This window comes from Gopherus flavomarginatus, chromosome 3 (genome assembly GCF_025201925.1).
Source record: "Gopherus flavomarginatus isolate rGopFla2 chromosome 3, rGopFla2.mat.asm, whole genome shotgun sequence".
NCBI lineage: Eukaryota > Metazoa > Chordata > Testudines > Testudinidae > Gopherus > Gopherus flavomarginatus.
In genome coordinates this window covers 232,763,792-232,779,647 of record NC_066619.1, presented here as the reverse complement: position 1 = coordinate 232,779,647, position 15,856 = coordinate 232,763,792, and the positions used below count along the sequence as shown (strand labels likewise).

Below are 15,856 nucleotides of genomic sequence, written 5' to 3'. Positions count from 1 at the left end.
GCCCCAGGCCCCCCTGAATCTTCTGGGCAGCAGTTTATAGTTGGCAAGCCATTCACAGTCTTTGTTTAATTCTGAGCTGAGGGCTCAAATTTGCAAATGAACTGAAGCTCAGCAGTTTCTCTTTAGCTTGTTTCCCTTTCAGCATTTTTGTTTTTAAGTGCCTTGCTACAAGCGAACCTGGGAAAGAGCAGAGGCGAAGCGGGGCATCTCAGCAGCCCCGTGCCGGCCAGGGAGGGAAGGGAGACAGGTATCAAGGCTGAGGGCACCCAGGGTCACATATGCACAGCTGACGGGGGAGGTGGGGGTGGTTTCTGGGCTCTCCGGGCACCTTTCAGGGGGGCGGGGAGACTGCCGGGCCTCTCCCTCAGCTGGGAGGTGGCTGGCCCCGCCTCCCTTTCCCCACAGCTACAGCTCGGCTCCGCGGCGGGGGTGGTGCTTAGACCCGCCTGGCCTTGGATCCGTGCTGTGTCCGTGTGCAGGGAGGCTCCCGGGCCATGGTGTCCGCGATCAGCGCCCTCTGGCTGCTGCTGGCCGCCCCTTTCCTCGCCGCGCTGCTGCTGGAGCTGCTGCAGGCCCCGCGTGCGGGGCTCGGAGCCGGCCTCTTCCAGGACCTGATCCGCTACGGGAAGACCAAAAGCGGCTGCGGGCAGCGCCCAGCCTGGCTGCGGCTTCTGGATGTGCCTAAGAGGTGAAGGGAGGAGCGCCGGGTCTGTTAGCGCGTCCCCGGCACAGGGACACCCGCCTTCCCGAGCCCGCCCTAGCAGGGGCTCTGTCCCTTTCCGCCTTGGGCGGCGTGGCTCTGCTGGGAAGGCTGGTACCGGCCCTTGCCCGTACCCCCGGCTGCAGAGAGCCCCACGCTTGCCATGCAGCCTTCAGCCCTGTGGGTCGGGTGTGCTTGTGCAACAGACCCCTCTTCAGCCGTGTAAAGGGCTGCAGGAGTGATGCTAGTCCGGTCTGGCCTTGGAAAGTCGTGAGATTGGCTTGAAAATTTTATGCGTTTTTTTTAATGTTTGTTTTCATTAATATTGGGTTATGTTTCTTTGTGGTCATCTAGGGGCTTCTGGGCTTTGATATACACTCCTAATGTTTTCCAGTTTTTCTCTGTAATCATGGGAGTTGGAAATGTAGATTTTATTTTGGTTTGGTTTTTTTACAATGAAGACTGAGGTTATCATGTAATCCCACAACTCCAGAAGCTGGAGCTTTAAGAACCCACTAGATATTGTGAGACTGTGTCAGATTTACATAGCTGTACGTAGATAAATCTTTTTTTATGTATATTTAAGGAAGTTAAGTTTTGATAGAACTCCTTGCATGTGTGTGTGTGGTTTTGTTTTGTTTGTTTTTGCAAATTTAACTACTAAATTGTTTATAGTTAAATGATTTTTAGTAGTTTTTTTTTTCTCTGGATTATTTACTGATTTTTTTTGGAAAAGGGCCCATTTTTCTTTAAAATAGCTGCAAAGAAACCAAGAATTTTTTTTAATACTTTTATAATGTTTAACTACTTAACTCTGCAAAAGCTAAAAAAAATTAACTTTTTACTTTTTAAAAAAAATACTTGTTTTTTAAAGTGACATTTTAATTAACTTAAATTTTATTATTTTAAGTATTGTTTTAGGGTTTAAATTTCCCTATGTTTGCACTTACTTTTTTTTTTTTTTTTTTTTAAACTTTTCCCATTATGCCTTTTAGGGCTTTTAAGCGGTTTTCCAATTTCTTTGTCTGCTGCCTATCTGCTTGGCTGGGCCTGAGCCTGCTTTTTTGTTGAACCACTCCTTTTTATGGGCACAGGCTTTGTTTCACTACCAATTTAGCAAGGAGAGTGGGCTCCTTAATAGCCCCCACCCCTCCTGGTCCCTTTCCTTTTTGTAATTACCCCAGGGGCTGCTCTTTTTGTAGTTGGGGGTGCCATACATATGACCTTCTTCCCCTTCACCCTCTGGATCTCTCCTGGCCTTAATGAGGGTCGCTATAGGGGTGCAACAAGGTTCTTCCCAAATTGAGGATCCTCACAAGGGGAGAGATCAAAGCCCTCACAAGGGTCACCCAGATCATCCCCCGTGAGGCTCGCCACTTGAACCGAACGCACAGCCAATTGACGTTTTAACTGTTAAGCACACTGCTGTTGTGGCGTCTGGTGAACACGAATAGGTAAATTTTTGACAAGTTCTTGAAGAACCAGTACTTGCTTAGTCACGGCTTTCAGGCAGGTGCGTTTTGCTTTTTCCGCCTGAAAGTCCTGTCTTAAAGCCTGTAACTTGTCCTGGGTGTAGGCTTGGGTTGCTGCCTGGTTAGCAATTTGTGCTTTTAGTTGCTCAGTTTCCACTAGTAATCAGGCATATGCCTTGTCCCTTCTCCCCAGCTCCTCTTTTTGTCCCAACAACATTTGATACCACATGGCTGCTGCAGTTCAAATTAATTCCACAGCTGCCCCTAGGTTCTTACCCTTCTTTTTTTTATACTTGGCATATAGGTTTAACAAATTCTGCCAAGTTTGCATCCTTCTCTGACACTCCGCCACAGAACCCCAGGGATTGTATCCCACCTTGGTGAGAGCCTTTTCCAGCCAGGAGAGGTTTTCACACCCTTCCCCCCTTTGAAGGAGGCAGCAGGATTCTGTTCCTCTTTGCTGCTTCCCCTGTGGCTTGGGCATTAGGCTCACCTGCCTCCTGTGACGCCAGCTGACCGGGCAGCCAGACTACCATGTCTGCACTCCCTTATGCCCATACGTCTAGCCTTGAACCCATCGCTGATGCCATTGCTCACGACTGCGGGACTCCCTAATCCACAGCTGTACCTTTCTGTTTCCTGAACATGTTACAATCCCTTAGTACAACTTTTAAGACTTTTTAAAATTTTTTTTGAGATTTTATGTAGCCCACACCAGCACCAGAGCGTCCAGTGTTACCCCATTGGGCCAGAGGGAGAGACGCTAAGCCTCCCTCCATATTACTTGGCCTACTACCACCGAGGGTTCATACACCAAATACAAAACCCCTTCCAGGGGCAGAGCGAGAAATCCTAAATTCTTCTTTTGTGCTCAGTCATGCTGCTGCTGAGGGTGTATGCATCGAGAATACCTGTCGTGTGGAGCAAGGGTCTCTAAGCCCCCCTTCTGTTGCCCGGCATTCCTGTGACCGGGGGCTGACCCACCTGCACCCTTCCCTCCGCAGACCATGGTGGAGAGAGGAATGCTAACCCCCTCTCTGGTTTTCAGCCATGCTATGACTGAGGGTGGGGCACACCTGTAATTATGAAATCCTCAACATGAAATACCAACAGTGCCGAGCAGAGCAAACGTGAAATACCAAGGGCAGGACAGTTGGCACACTTTGCAGGGCTCCATCCCTCCGCAATTCTCCACCAAAAATGTGACATGTATATTACCAATCTGCCTGAGGCATCAGATGATTAGGCTGAAGCCACAGGATTGTTTGGGGAGGAGATGATAAAACACACCAAGTGTCTACATTTTAAAGCTTTATTAATAAAATAACGGCGGAGAGTGATGAGTGTTTCCCACATCACTTAGAGGAAGGAAGAAAGTGTTAGTGCCCCAAGCCCTAACCCACTTTTATACTTACACATGCTTTACCTGAGGCTGGCCAAGCCTGGGTGTAACGTAAGAAGGGTGGATGGGAGTTCTGTCTTGGGCCCGGATAGTTTGGGGTTTGCTGTGATTTTTTGCCTTTGGCTCTTGGGAGGGTTTTTAGGTTTTGGGGGGTGTTTTTGTTTTAGGGCCCTCTGTTCGTGGTGCTTTTTGTACCAGTTTAAACTGGCTTGCTGTGGCCTCCTCGGCTTTTCCAAAAGACACTGGCTTTAGAGACTTTGTTCCCCCCCCCCCATTGTCCTTTGCCGTTTTATTTGTTTTTACTCTTTTTACTGCAATTTTTGTAGCCTGGCTTTACTTAGTTTTCCTCTTTTCATGGCTAGGCTGCTGCAAACTTTTTTTTTTTTTTTGAGCCCATGACCTTGTACCTGGGCCAGCTTTTTATCTTCAGACAGGGCTAGCTGAGGTGTTGAGTTAACCCATTCTCTGCTCTCTTCCTCCTTCCCCCTTTGGCCTCTCGCAACCTGCAAAGGAATTCTTTACTTTACACATACTCGCCTTTGACCCTCCCCCGAAATGCCTTGCAATGCTTGCAACTGTGTTAGCAACGTACAATGCTAATTTGCCTCCCCATGGGACCCACTGAGGGAGCGAGTCCTTGGGCCTGTGACAAGACTCTCCTCAAAATCTGGAGAGCTGGCATCATTTGATTTTAAGGTCTTGGAATGAAAGATGTTAAGATGACAGCTGTAGAGGAGGCTGAATTGTTTGTTCAGTGCAAAAGCATATAATGATCATCAGCAGTGCAAGCTGCCCTACGAGTGTGTCTTGCCCTGTATCAGGAGAGGTGTATAGTATAGACCAGGGGTGACCAGCCTGAGAAGGAGCCAGAATTTACCAGTGTACATTGCCAAAGAGCCACAGTAATATGTGTTGTGGAAAACTGACCCCACGGTTGATTTTTGGATCAGACAGCCTGAGGCTTCTTTATTTTATACAAGCATATATGAAAGGAGAGTTAGCATGGCCCCATGCAAGGTGGCTCTGCCCTCCTTAAATTTTAGCTAGTTTATAAAGATTAAAACCACAGACAAATTACACATACTCCCTCAACATTGCTTACTGTAGAGCTGATCAGTTGATACAAGTAGCACATTCTACAAGTGCACAAGTTTTGCAAATCACTCAGCTCAAACAAATATAATGCATTGCTTCAAATAAGACATAACGTAAGAACGGCTATACTGGCTCAGACCAAAGGTCCATTTAGCTCAGTGTCCTGTCTTCCAATAGTGGTCAATGCCAGGAGCTTCAGAGGGAATGAACAGAACAGGTAATCATCAAGTGATCCATCCCTGTCGCTCATTCCCAGACTGTGGCAAACAGAGGCTAGGGACACCATCACTGCCAGTCCTGGCTAACAGCCATCGATGGACCTATCCTCCATCAATTTATCTAGTTCTTTTTTTTCAACCTTGTTATAGTCTTGGCCTTCACATCATCCTCTAGCAAGGAGTTCCACAGGTTGACTGTGCGTTGTGTGAATAAATACTTCCCTTTGTTTGTTTTAAAGCTGCTTCCAGTTAATTTCATTTGGTGACCCCTAGTTCTTGTGTTACGAGAAGAAGTAAATAACACTTCCTTTTTTACTTTCTCTGCACCAGTCATGATTTTATAGACCTCTATCATAACCCCCCTTAGTCTTATCTTTTTCAAGCTGAAAAGTCCCATTCTTATTAATCTCTCCTTAAGACTCCCTGCAGTTCTCCAGAATGACCTAAATGAGTTTGAAGATGTGTTATCTAGGCTATCTGGCTGTCTATCTAGACATGCAGTGGCCTTCACCACCATGATTTCTAAATGCATCATACTTATTTATGGGTTTTATCCTCAGAAATCCTCTGGGAAATATCACATTTTTCTGGATGGGGAACTGAGACAGAGAGATCATGTGACTTGCCAATGTTCACAAAAGAAATCTGTGTCTGAATTGGGAATTGAACCTGGATCTCTTGAGTGTGCTATCAACTAGAGAATCCTTCTAAAGGTTAGAGAAGAGGGCCCCTAGGCTCCTGGCTTCTAGTCTCAGCCCTGCAACTGGGCATAGCTACTACTACTGCACAGTATTGTGAGGCTAAATTAATCTTTTATGCACTCTACTCCCCCATAACGGTAATGAAACTCAGTGAATTTGCGCTAATAGAATTTTCCAATGCATTTTCCATTGTGAAAGTGTGATTTGGCTCCAAAACTGTCAGACTGTCGGGTACGTGGACCTTGACACTGCTCCAGACCTTTAAGGGAAGTTCCACATCACAAAAGGTGCAAATGTATGCTAACAGGGTTGTCATTAACTTGCCCAATAAAGTCCTGTGGAATTGTGGGAGGATGTGACTCAGTGAAAAGCATCCTTTGTCTCTTTTGTCTTGTCCCTCCTCCTTCTCCTCTTCATGGAGTTCATTGAGTTTCAATGAAGAGGCTTCTTTTGCAGGGTTGTGTGAAAGGCGTTACGATGTCATAAGTGGTGAATGCCACGTCTTTGTACCCATGCCTATGAGTAGGCATTCTCTAGTCTTTTCTCTTCTCTGCATGTGGAGGCAAGATGGATGATTTGGTCCTGAATGTCCCAGGGCATTTTGCAGGCAAGGTTTCCTATAGTATACTGTAATAGCACTAGGACATCTTAAGTTAATTGGCTTTGCAGGGCTTGCTAGCTGCAGCAGAGCCAGCACACTGTAATTGAGAATTCAGTCCCCTTGGCCTCTGCAGCAGTGGCTATGGAACTCTTTTAAGTAGCCTTAGTAGTAGTTGCACTCCACTCTTTACATTAAAAAGATAAATGTTTTGAACCAGTACACCTGGACAGTTTTGTTTTTTTTTTTAAAATATTAGCATTTGATAGACATGTCTGGGCTATTAAATGTGTATGTAGAGATTTCACTCAGTTTAATAAAATGGCTAGAAAGGACACGTGTTGTAATGATGTTCACTCTGTAATACGGTAACACCTTGTTATATAACCTTCTGATGACTATATTCCCACATAAATGAAAGCTAACTTGTAATGATTGTTTTGTTTCTGATATTTATAGATGTTTGAAAAACTTCCTAAACAAATAAATAGTTTAAAATACACACATACCTGCACACACGTGCATATGTGTTTGAGCTGTTATTTATGGGAATATAGTCATAACACTGAACCAACCAACCAGCTATTAAAATAACTCTAATGAAAAACCCTTGGGAGGGGTTTAGAGAGAAGAGGGAAGAGTGTGTTCATTATCTACCTTTTCAGCCTCTGTTCTATCCCTTTCCCCACACAAACTTTCCACTGCTGGAAGCCTCCCCAAGAGTCTAAGCTGCCCATATCAAACAAGACTTGAGTTTGACTTGAATATGGGCTAAGTGGAGACCTGGTTTGCATAAAAAGTCATAGCAGTTTGAGTTCTGTTTGTCTTTAAGCCCAAAGTGCTACTTTACTATAACAACCCCTGCTGTGTAGATATGGTGTTTGCTCAGAGACTGGAGTACGAAGAGTGTTTTCAGATAAATTAAATCTGTACCTGCTTGGTCTGCCTGCTGTAAGCGAGCAAATGGTTGCTCTGTGCACAATGAAGCTCTCCATCTGTGTGAGTGACTTTGTATTGCTGGTTGAGAGAGAATGTTGTAGAATGCTGATCAGAGGCTGATAGCCTGCTCCCAAATGATAGCCTGAGCATTGGGTACAAGCCAATACTCTTATGGAGCACTCTTGTCTATCCAGAGAAGTTAAAGGTCCCAGCTGAGATCTGTCAACACTGTAGAACATACCCATTTTAACAGGTTTCAGAGTAGCAGCCATGTTTATTAATTAATAAATTTGTTAGTCTCTAAGGTGCCACAAGTACTCCTGTTCTTTATACCCATTTTAAGTGATTAGGAGAATTTGATCATGTTACCCATAAAGTCAAATTTATCAAGCCCCTGGAAAGTTCTCAGTGTGATGCACATCTTTGTTTGCCATTGTGGAATATCCAGCTCCTCTGCATTCTGTTTCCCATATGATTTGAAAAATAAGTCATCAACCTCAAATGCCAGGTCAGTTTGCCATATTCTGAAGCTAAATACAGTCTTATTTGATTACACAGTCAAAACTTTGTCAGTATAAGATCATCCGAGGAAGTACTGTGGTCAGAAAACTTTGAGCATGCCCATCCTGAATGTTTATTCTGTTGGCAGATATCACCAGATGTCCTGATTTTATTTGTAGATTTTTATGAGCAGAAGAAGCCATGAGATCATCTAGAATTACCTCCTGTATATCACAGACTGTTACATTTAATCCAGTTACCCCTTCATTGAGCCAAATAACTTGTGTTTATCTAAAGCATATGCTCCAGAAAGGCATCCAGTCTTGCCTTAAAGATATCAAGAGAGATGAATAATCCATAGGTCTACAAGACAATTTAAAGACTCATGGATTTGTGTGGTGACAAAACAACACACTGTCCAGCTGTGTAATGGTGTCTGGGTGGTTTTGTACAAAAGACCAATGCAGAACAGTAGTAATTTTTCCATGCTCTGCATAGTCTGTCCAGAAGAGGTGAAGAAGATGAAAATACTTTTAGAGGCAACAGCATGGAAATGCCAAGAAAATAATTCCAGGTAGGATGGCTGGGGTATTAAAACATGTCATTTTCAGACTTTTAACTGTGCAATTTCTAACCAAAGGATTTTATATTTTCAAAATTTCATTTTACCTTCATGTATTGCTGTGTGGTTTGTATTTATGTATTTTATTTATTTAAAGCCTTGAGTCTTGCACTTGTTTTGTGTGGTCTTCACTCTTCTAGTTTTCCAGTCCAGCCACCTGAAGGGTCTAAAAACACAGAAAAAAATACAGTGAGTGGGAGGTTTAGTATTCTGAGCGGGATATAACTGGGAGAGAGTGTTGGAATGAGGCTATGGTAGACATCTGGTAGTTCCATAAAAGGCCCCATTGTCTTTTGTGGGAGGTTAGGCCAAATGAAAATGAGCCGTTCTCCTTAGACTTGGTCACTGAATTCCAACACTGAAGAAAAGAGTGATAAGAAAAAACTGATTGAAAATCCTGAAAGTTAATACTGCTGCTTCTTTCTTCCACAGGTGGTTTTCTCACTTTTATATTCTTTCTGTGGTCTGGAACGGCTTTCTGCTCCTATTACTTATTCAAGCTTTGTTCCTATCAAGACCTTTCCCAGTATGGCTTCAGAATTTGCTCAGTGCTCTTGGTGGAGCTTCACAAAACCAGGATGTGGGCAAGTACTCCACATGTTATGGGCAGATGCACAGATGTTGTAACGCAGAACTGGTATACTCTCGTGACCTCCCTTCGAGAATGCATCAGCTACTCATCTCTAATTTATTAATTTATACTGGGGCTCTCAATCACAATTAACTCACGCAATTAACTAAAAAAATTAATCACAATTTTAAAAATTTCAGTTTTAATAACACTGTTAAACAATAAGAGAATACCAATTTAAATTTATTAAATATTTTGTATGTTTTTCTACATTTTCAAATATATTGATTTCAGTTACAACACAGAATACAAAGTGTACAATGCTCACTTTATATTATTTTTATACAAATATTTGCACTGTAAAAATAATAAAGAAAATAAATAGTATTTTTCAATTTACTTCATACAACTATTGTAGTGCAATCTCTTTATCATGAAAGTGCAACTTATAAATGTAGATTATTTTTTTGGTTACATAACTGCACTCAAAAACAAAACAATGTAAAACTTTAGAGCCTACAAGTCCACTCGGTTCTTCTTGTTCAGCCAGTTGCTAAGACCAGTTGTTTTACGTTTACATTTCCTAATGCTGCCTGCTTCTTATTTACAGTGTTGCCTGAATGTGAGAACAAGCATTCGCATCGCACTTTTGTAGCCAGAGTTGCAAGCTATATGTAGTACATACCAGATGCGCTAAACATTCATATGACCCTTCATGCTTTGGCCACCATTTCAGAGGACATGCTTCCACACTGATGATGCTTGTTTTTAAGAAAAAAAAAGCGTTATTTAACTTTGAGTGAACTCCTTGGGGGAGAATTGTATGTCTCCAGCTGTTTTACCCGCATTCTGCCATATATTTCATGTTATAGCAGTCTCAGATGATGACCCAGCACATGTTGTTCATTTTAAGAACACTTTCTCTGCAGATTTGGCAAAACGCAAAGAAGGTACCAGTGTGAGCTATCTAAAGATAGCTACAGCACTAGACCCAGGGTTTAAGAATCTGAAGTGACATCCAAAATCTGCGAGGGATGAGGTGTAGAACATGCTTTCAGATGTCTTAAAAGAGCAGCACTCCCATGCAGAAACTACAGAATCCAAACCACCAAAAAAGAAAATCAACCTGTTGGTGGCATCTGGCTCAGATAATGAAAATGAATATACGTTGGTCCGCACTGCTTTGGATCGTTATAGACAGCATGGACACATGTCCTTGGAATGGTGGCTGAAGCATGAAGGGACATATAAATCTTTAGCACATCTGGCATGTATATATCTTGCAATGCTGGCTACAACAGTGTCATGTGAATACCTGTTCTCACTTTCACTGACATAAGCCTTACACCTTTTGTGGAGGTGGAGTTATGATGTTAGTGTAGTAGAGCACTTACGTTGGTGGGAGCAAGGCTGTAGTGTAGACACAACATAGGTCGACATAAGACAGCTTAACTATAGTGTAAACCAGAGGTGGGCAAACTGTGGCCCACAGGCCACATCTGGCTCGCAGGACCCTCCTGTCTGGTCCTTGAGCTCTTGGCCCAGGAGGCTAGCCCTGGCCCCCTCCCCCGCTGTTCTCCCTCCCCCACAGCCTCAGCTCACTGCGCCACCGACGTAATGCTCTGTGCAGCAGAGCTGCAAGCTCCTGGGGCAGCGCAGATGCAGAGCCGTGGCCGGACCCAGTGCTCTGTGCTGTGCGGTGGCGTGGCTGGCTTCTGCTGGGCGGTGCAGCTGTCTCCAGCCGGGTGGCATGGCTGCCTGTCCTACTGCTCTGGGTGGCACAGCTGTAGCCCTGCCAGCCACAGATGGTCCAGGCAGCATGGTAAGGGGGCAGGGAGCAGGTGGAGTTGGATAGAGGGCAGTGGAGTTCGGGGTGGTGGTGGAGGTCAGGGGGTGGAGTTGTGGATAGAGGTCGAGGTGGTCAGAGGGCAGGAAACAGGGGTTGAATGGGGGTAGTGGCCCTGGGGGGGACAGTCAGGAAGGGGAGGAGGTTGGTTGGGGGAGTGAGCAGGGGTTCCGGGGGTGGTTGGAGGACAGGGAGAAGGAGTGGTTGGATAGGGCAGGGGTTTCAGGGGAGCGGCAGTCAGGAATGAGAGGAGGGGTTGGATGGAGCGGCGGGGGGGCAGTAAGGAGCGGGGGGCAGTCAGAGGATGGAACGAGGGGCAGCGGTCCCGGGTGGGTTGTCGGGGTGAGAAGCAGGGAGGGTCAGATGGGGGTGAGGCTGGGCAACGCCTGGCTGTTTGAGGAGGCACAGCCTCCTCTAACCATCCCTCCATACAATTTCGGAAACCCGATGCCCTCAGGCCAAAAAGTTTGCCCACCCTGGCGTAGACCAAGCGTAAATCACTAGCCAGATACTCCATCCATCAGAGGCTCAGGGTTAAATGTGCCTCCTTGCCCTACAGGTAGCAGGATCAAAGCACATTACATAGTAAATAAACAAAAATGCAAACAAAGTCTAACACATTAGCAGTTTCCCACCCTGATAGATGGTACAAGCAGGCTACAGATTCTTAAGGCACAGGCTACACTTGCTTTGCAGCTTGGAATTCCTAGGTTTTTCATATGCAGGCTAGAAATCCCTTTAGCCTGGTTCCAGCATTTCCCCCGGTTTAGTCTTTGTTCCTTAGGCCTTTCCAGGAGTCTTCTTGCATGAGGAGTGAAGAACAACCGATGATGTCACTCCCTGCCTTATATAGCTTTAGCATAGAGCGGGAACCCTTTGTTTCAAAACTTGGGTGCCAGACCGGTTTGTGGAAAAATACTGACATCCCACGATGGAGACCAGAGACATGTGGTCTGGGCCCATGCCCTTGGAGTGTTTATAGCAACCATTGTTTACAGGCTGGCCAAAATGCCCACAGGAAGGTTAGCTATTCCACAGTCCATTGTCTTTGCTGATGAGCCATCAGCCCTGCCTGGCTTCTTCATTCTTGTATCTGAAAGGCTAGTTGTGGGTGTTTTCCAGAGGAAGCCTATTTGATATACAGATCTCTAGTCAATATTCATAATTTCAGATACAAAAATGATACATGCATACAAATAGGATAATCGTATTCAGGAAATCATAACTTTTCCAATGACACCTCATATGACTTACCTTGTACAAAATGGGTCAGAATTATGCCATAATCAGATCATCATATCACTGTGAAGAATAGGGGGTGCAGTGTCACCTTCCCAGCCCCTGCCTTCATCAGAAACTTAGAATAGATCTGAAAGAAGCAAATTTGATCTCCCATTGGATTGGTAAGGAAATACTTTATTTGAAAAATTCTAGATTAGGGTGTAACTATGTAAAGATTTTATAGATTTGGGAAGTCTGTAAACAAAGAATTCCATGATACACATACATTAATCTTTGCAGTACCACCAGAAGAAGTACAGGTCGGGGAACCAAGGCACAGAGAGGGTCAGTGGCCTTGTTCAAGGCTTTGACCACTATCCAATAGTCCTTTTCTAGAAGTAATCCCTCCTTTATTTAGATAGAAGAAAGTAATGGAAAGGATGTTCCAGAATAATCTCTTGGTTTAATTGATTTAAAAGTGGACGGCAAAGCAAAACTTTTTTGCCCTGTACAATTGTTTTTAGGATATATAAAGAGTATTTCATAATTTTAAAAATATATTCCTTTGTTTTGTCACACTATAAGTATCTGGCCTTTCTTTTATTTTACCTTAGCAAGAAAAATGGGGAGAACCTGTGTGGCTCTCCCTTCCCCCAACTCAGAGGGGAGGGGATGCTGATTCTCAGCCTTAATTTAGGGAAAAAAAAAAAAAAAAAAAAAGGTGAGGCGGGTCTATCTTAATACGTCATCAAAATCCAATAAAAGCAACAACAAAAAAAAGTATTTTGCCTTACAGTTCACCTTTAGCACATTGTCAACTGAAAAAAAAAAAAACAAAAAACTTCTGCCTGAAAAATGAGTCAGTAAATCTTGTAACAGCTCAGAGGTCGTAGCCAAAACTTGGAAAAAACAAATGCCAGTTTATTGGATGTTTTCACATTTTGAATAGCTGAGGTTTTTCTGTGTAACTGAAAGAAATTAAAAATCTCAAGTTTTTTTACATCATGCATTTGACAAATTGATGTGTATAGTCCATTTCAGTATAGTCCGTTTTCTCTTTTTGTGTGGTTCTTTCAGACACCAACAGAGGAACGAGAAGCAGTTTTTAAAAAAAAAATGGGCAGATTGGGGAATTTGGAGGTAGTTTTTACACCTGCTTTCGCTTCTAACTTTATTTTTTTTTTTTAATTTAAATTACCATCCTTCAGGTTGCCAGTGTTCCTTTTGCAACACTAATAATAAGACAAACGCTAAATGTGCTCATCATCGCCATATACACAATATGGGTGCCATATACGCAAATTAAAAAGCATCCTTTCTTTCCAAAAGGACTTACTCTCCATCTTTCAAGGCAGTCATCTTAAAAATACACGCACTGATTTTTTTTTCTCTCGTTCCTGCTGTTCAGATTCCATAGCTGATGTCCCTCTAGATAATTTTAAAATTAATGCAAATTAAATTATAGTGGAAACTGTTTTCCAGAAGGAATTCACAGCTCTGTTTTTGAAGAGAAAGAGTTTGAGATTGTCACTTCTGTTTGACTTGTAGGTGACAAACACCTGTCTGTCCTCCTGGTTCTCATGCTCCTGTTGCTACACAGCTTTCAGAGGCTCATAGAGTGCCTGTGCATCAGTGTCTTCTCCAGTGGTGTCCTTCATATCTTACAGTACTGTATGGGACTTGGGTACTATATTGTTATTGGCTTAACGGTGCTGTGTCAAGTGCCAGCTAATGTCAGCAATGGTGAGTGCCTCTTTAGTGCTAACCATAGTTGCAGCTTCTTTTTAATTTGTTTCTAGTATCACAAGATGGTTTGGTGAGGGTGGGAGTGGGGGGGATGGGTGAGCGAGAGATTAGTAGTATACTTAATCTTTTCACTTTCTAAAGTTCTATCTGCAGAGTGTACAGGAGTATGTGAGATAAGAGGTATTTGATGAGACCTATAAAAGTACTTACTGCACTTACTTGAAGTCAGACTTATTAGCTAGCACACGACATCACATGCACACCTGTAGTATGTATCCTTATAGCTCAGTACCATTGTTTGCTGTATGCCACCATGTCCCTTAGACTCCCAGGCCCAACACATCATGTCTTTGTCAATGAGGTGCTTCCACTTTATGAAGGAACCTCCAGCTCAGCAGAAGTCAGGATCTCCCTGATTACATGGCTATTGTAGTCTGAAGTTTCTCTTTGCTATGGACCCTCCTTTAAATATGAGCCTGCCCCATGGCCAGCACCTTTGTCCGTCGACTTAGTTCTTGGCCTCCAGTCAACTATCTAGTATCAGATAGTCTCCTTTCTCTTTGCTACTTGGACCAGTTAAGTATCCACGAATCCTGTAGAGCTCTTTGAATGATGTGACCTGTTTCTACCAACATGTTGCACCAAGTCCTACAGTTGAGCTGTTGTTTGCTCTGCTGCATAGGTACAGGATGAACCAAAACGCCCAAACGGCCTGGTGTGCTTTTCACATGACTAATTTTTCTTATGTGGTCAGCACTAGATACAGAATTTGTCATTTCACGCTATCTAAGAGGTAGCGTTTGTCCTCCACGCTGATTTTACAGCACTTTTAGAATGATTTTGGTGCAAACAAAGCCTTTTCTAGGTGGCACTGTCTGGGTGCATTTTCTACCTTCCTAATCTTGTCATTCCACAGAGATGGTGCATTGGCATAAGCACTGGGGCCCATCCATAGTGCAAATTTCTTTCAGATCAGAGTAATCTGTTCTAACCGTTTTTTTTTATTGCTAGTATAGTTAAGGCAACACAGTTCTGTAATATCTTGACCTCAGCTATGGCACTGTCTTCTAACATGGTGATAAGAATACACTTCTATAAACACTGTCACAGTCAAAAACATGTTAGAATATGGAGGCCTGAACCAAATGGTGACCCCTTCTGCTTGTGGTATGCACCATCCCTTATTCCTACAGCTACTGATTAAAAACAGAACTGACTCATTATAATGTGCAGTAGCAGGCACTTAAGAATAAAGGCCTGCAGCAGTTCATAACTAGGGTGTGGTTCACTGTCTGCATAAGTTGTGTTTAAAAGCCCCCTTCACCATTATTCAAGAAGAGGGGAGTACACTGCGAAAATGCTGCAAGGTTAAATAGATATATTTATGCTGAACGTTTTTTTGAGATGGTGTTGGTGAGGGTTCAATGCAGACTTTTTTCTAATCTTGTATTAGTAGGCATACTGTTTTCATTTTTAATTCAGGGAAAGACCTCTTTATGCAGATCTGCTGGTATCACATCCTAGGAATTATGATGTACATTTGGGCCTCTGTTCACCAACATAGATGCCATGTGATTCTAGCTAATCTTAGAAAAGGTAAATCAGGTGAGATGTTTCACTTCTTGGAGCTGTTTGTAATAATTTTTTCCATTAAATATTGTGTGTCACAATGAATCTCTCTAGAGCCCAATCCCTTAGAACACTGGTATTTTCCAAAAACTCAGTGAAATGAATGCTGACGTGAATATGTATCTATGCAGATCATTTTCCATCCGGAAGAGAAATGAGCTGGTGAGATACAGTTATTCACAGTATGCAAGGTTTAAAACAAAGTTCACACTTGTATCATCCTGAATAGAAATATGTCTAAAATGTGTTAGGAACACTTATCAGGTAATTGTGATTATTAGTTAAGTGTTTATCATCTCTCTCTTATAAATGGGGAGACTGATACGCAGAGGCTACAGAATAAATTACTTTCCTGAGCCATGATTAGAAATTCTCACTCAATGCATAGACCTCACTTCTTAAAGTAACCATAACATTAGAACATTGTGTTGGAAATGAGTTACGCCCACCATTTTCAAACCTGAGTGGCTAAAATTAGACTCCTTAACCCATATGTAGACACGTAATAAAAGTGAAGTGACTCTCTTTCAGAAGTGCTTAGCACCCACAAATCCCACTGAAGTCAGTGGGAATTGCAGGTGCTCAGCATTACTAC

The 15,856-nt window shown here is 43.2% G+C and overlaps 1 protein-coding gene across 4 annotated transcripts; it reads left to right on the top strand.

The window, feature by feature from the left end:
* Window positions 1-475: 475 nt before the first annotated feature.
* SRD5A3 (steroid 5 alpha-reductase 3) lies at window positions 476-15,848 on the top strand. 4 transcript variants are annotated; one of them, XM_050948077.1, is made up of 5 exons: window positions 592-688; window positions 8,125-8,200; window positions 8,681-8,832; window positions 13,435-13,629; window positions 15,115-15,847. In XM_050948077.1, exons 1-5 carry the CDS (start codon window positions 676-678, stop codon window positions 15,303-15,305), a joined length of 627 nt encoding a protein of 208 aa, XP_050804034.1. In that variant the 5' UTR covers window positions 592-675; the 3' UTR covers window positions 15,306-15,847. The 4 variants fall into 4 exon arrangements, with proteins under 4 accessions (XP_050804037.1, XP_050804034.1, XP_050804036.1 ...); XM_050948079.1 differs by having other exon boundaries at window positions 633-707; window positions 15,115-15,848; XM_050948078.1 differs by lacking the exon at window positions 592-688 and adding an exon at window positions 742-970 and having other exon boundaries at window positions 15,115-15,848.
* The last annotated feature ends 8 nt before the right edge of the window (window positions 15,849-15,856 follow it).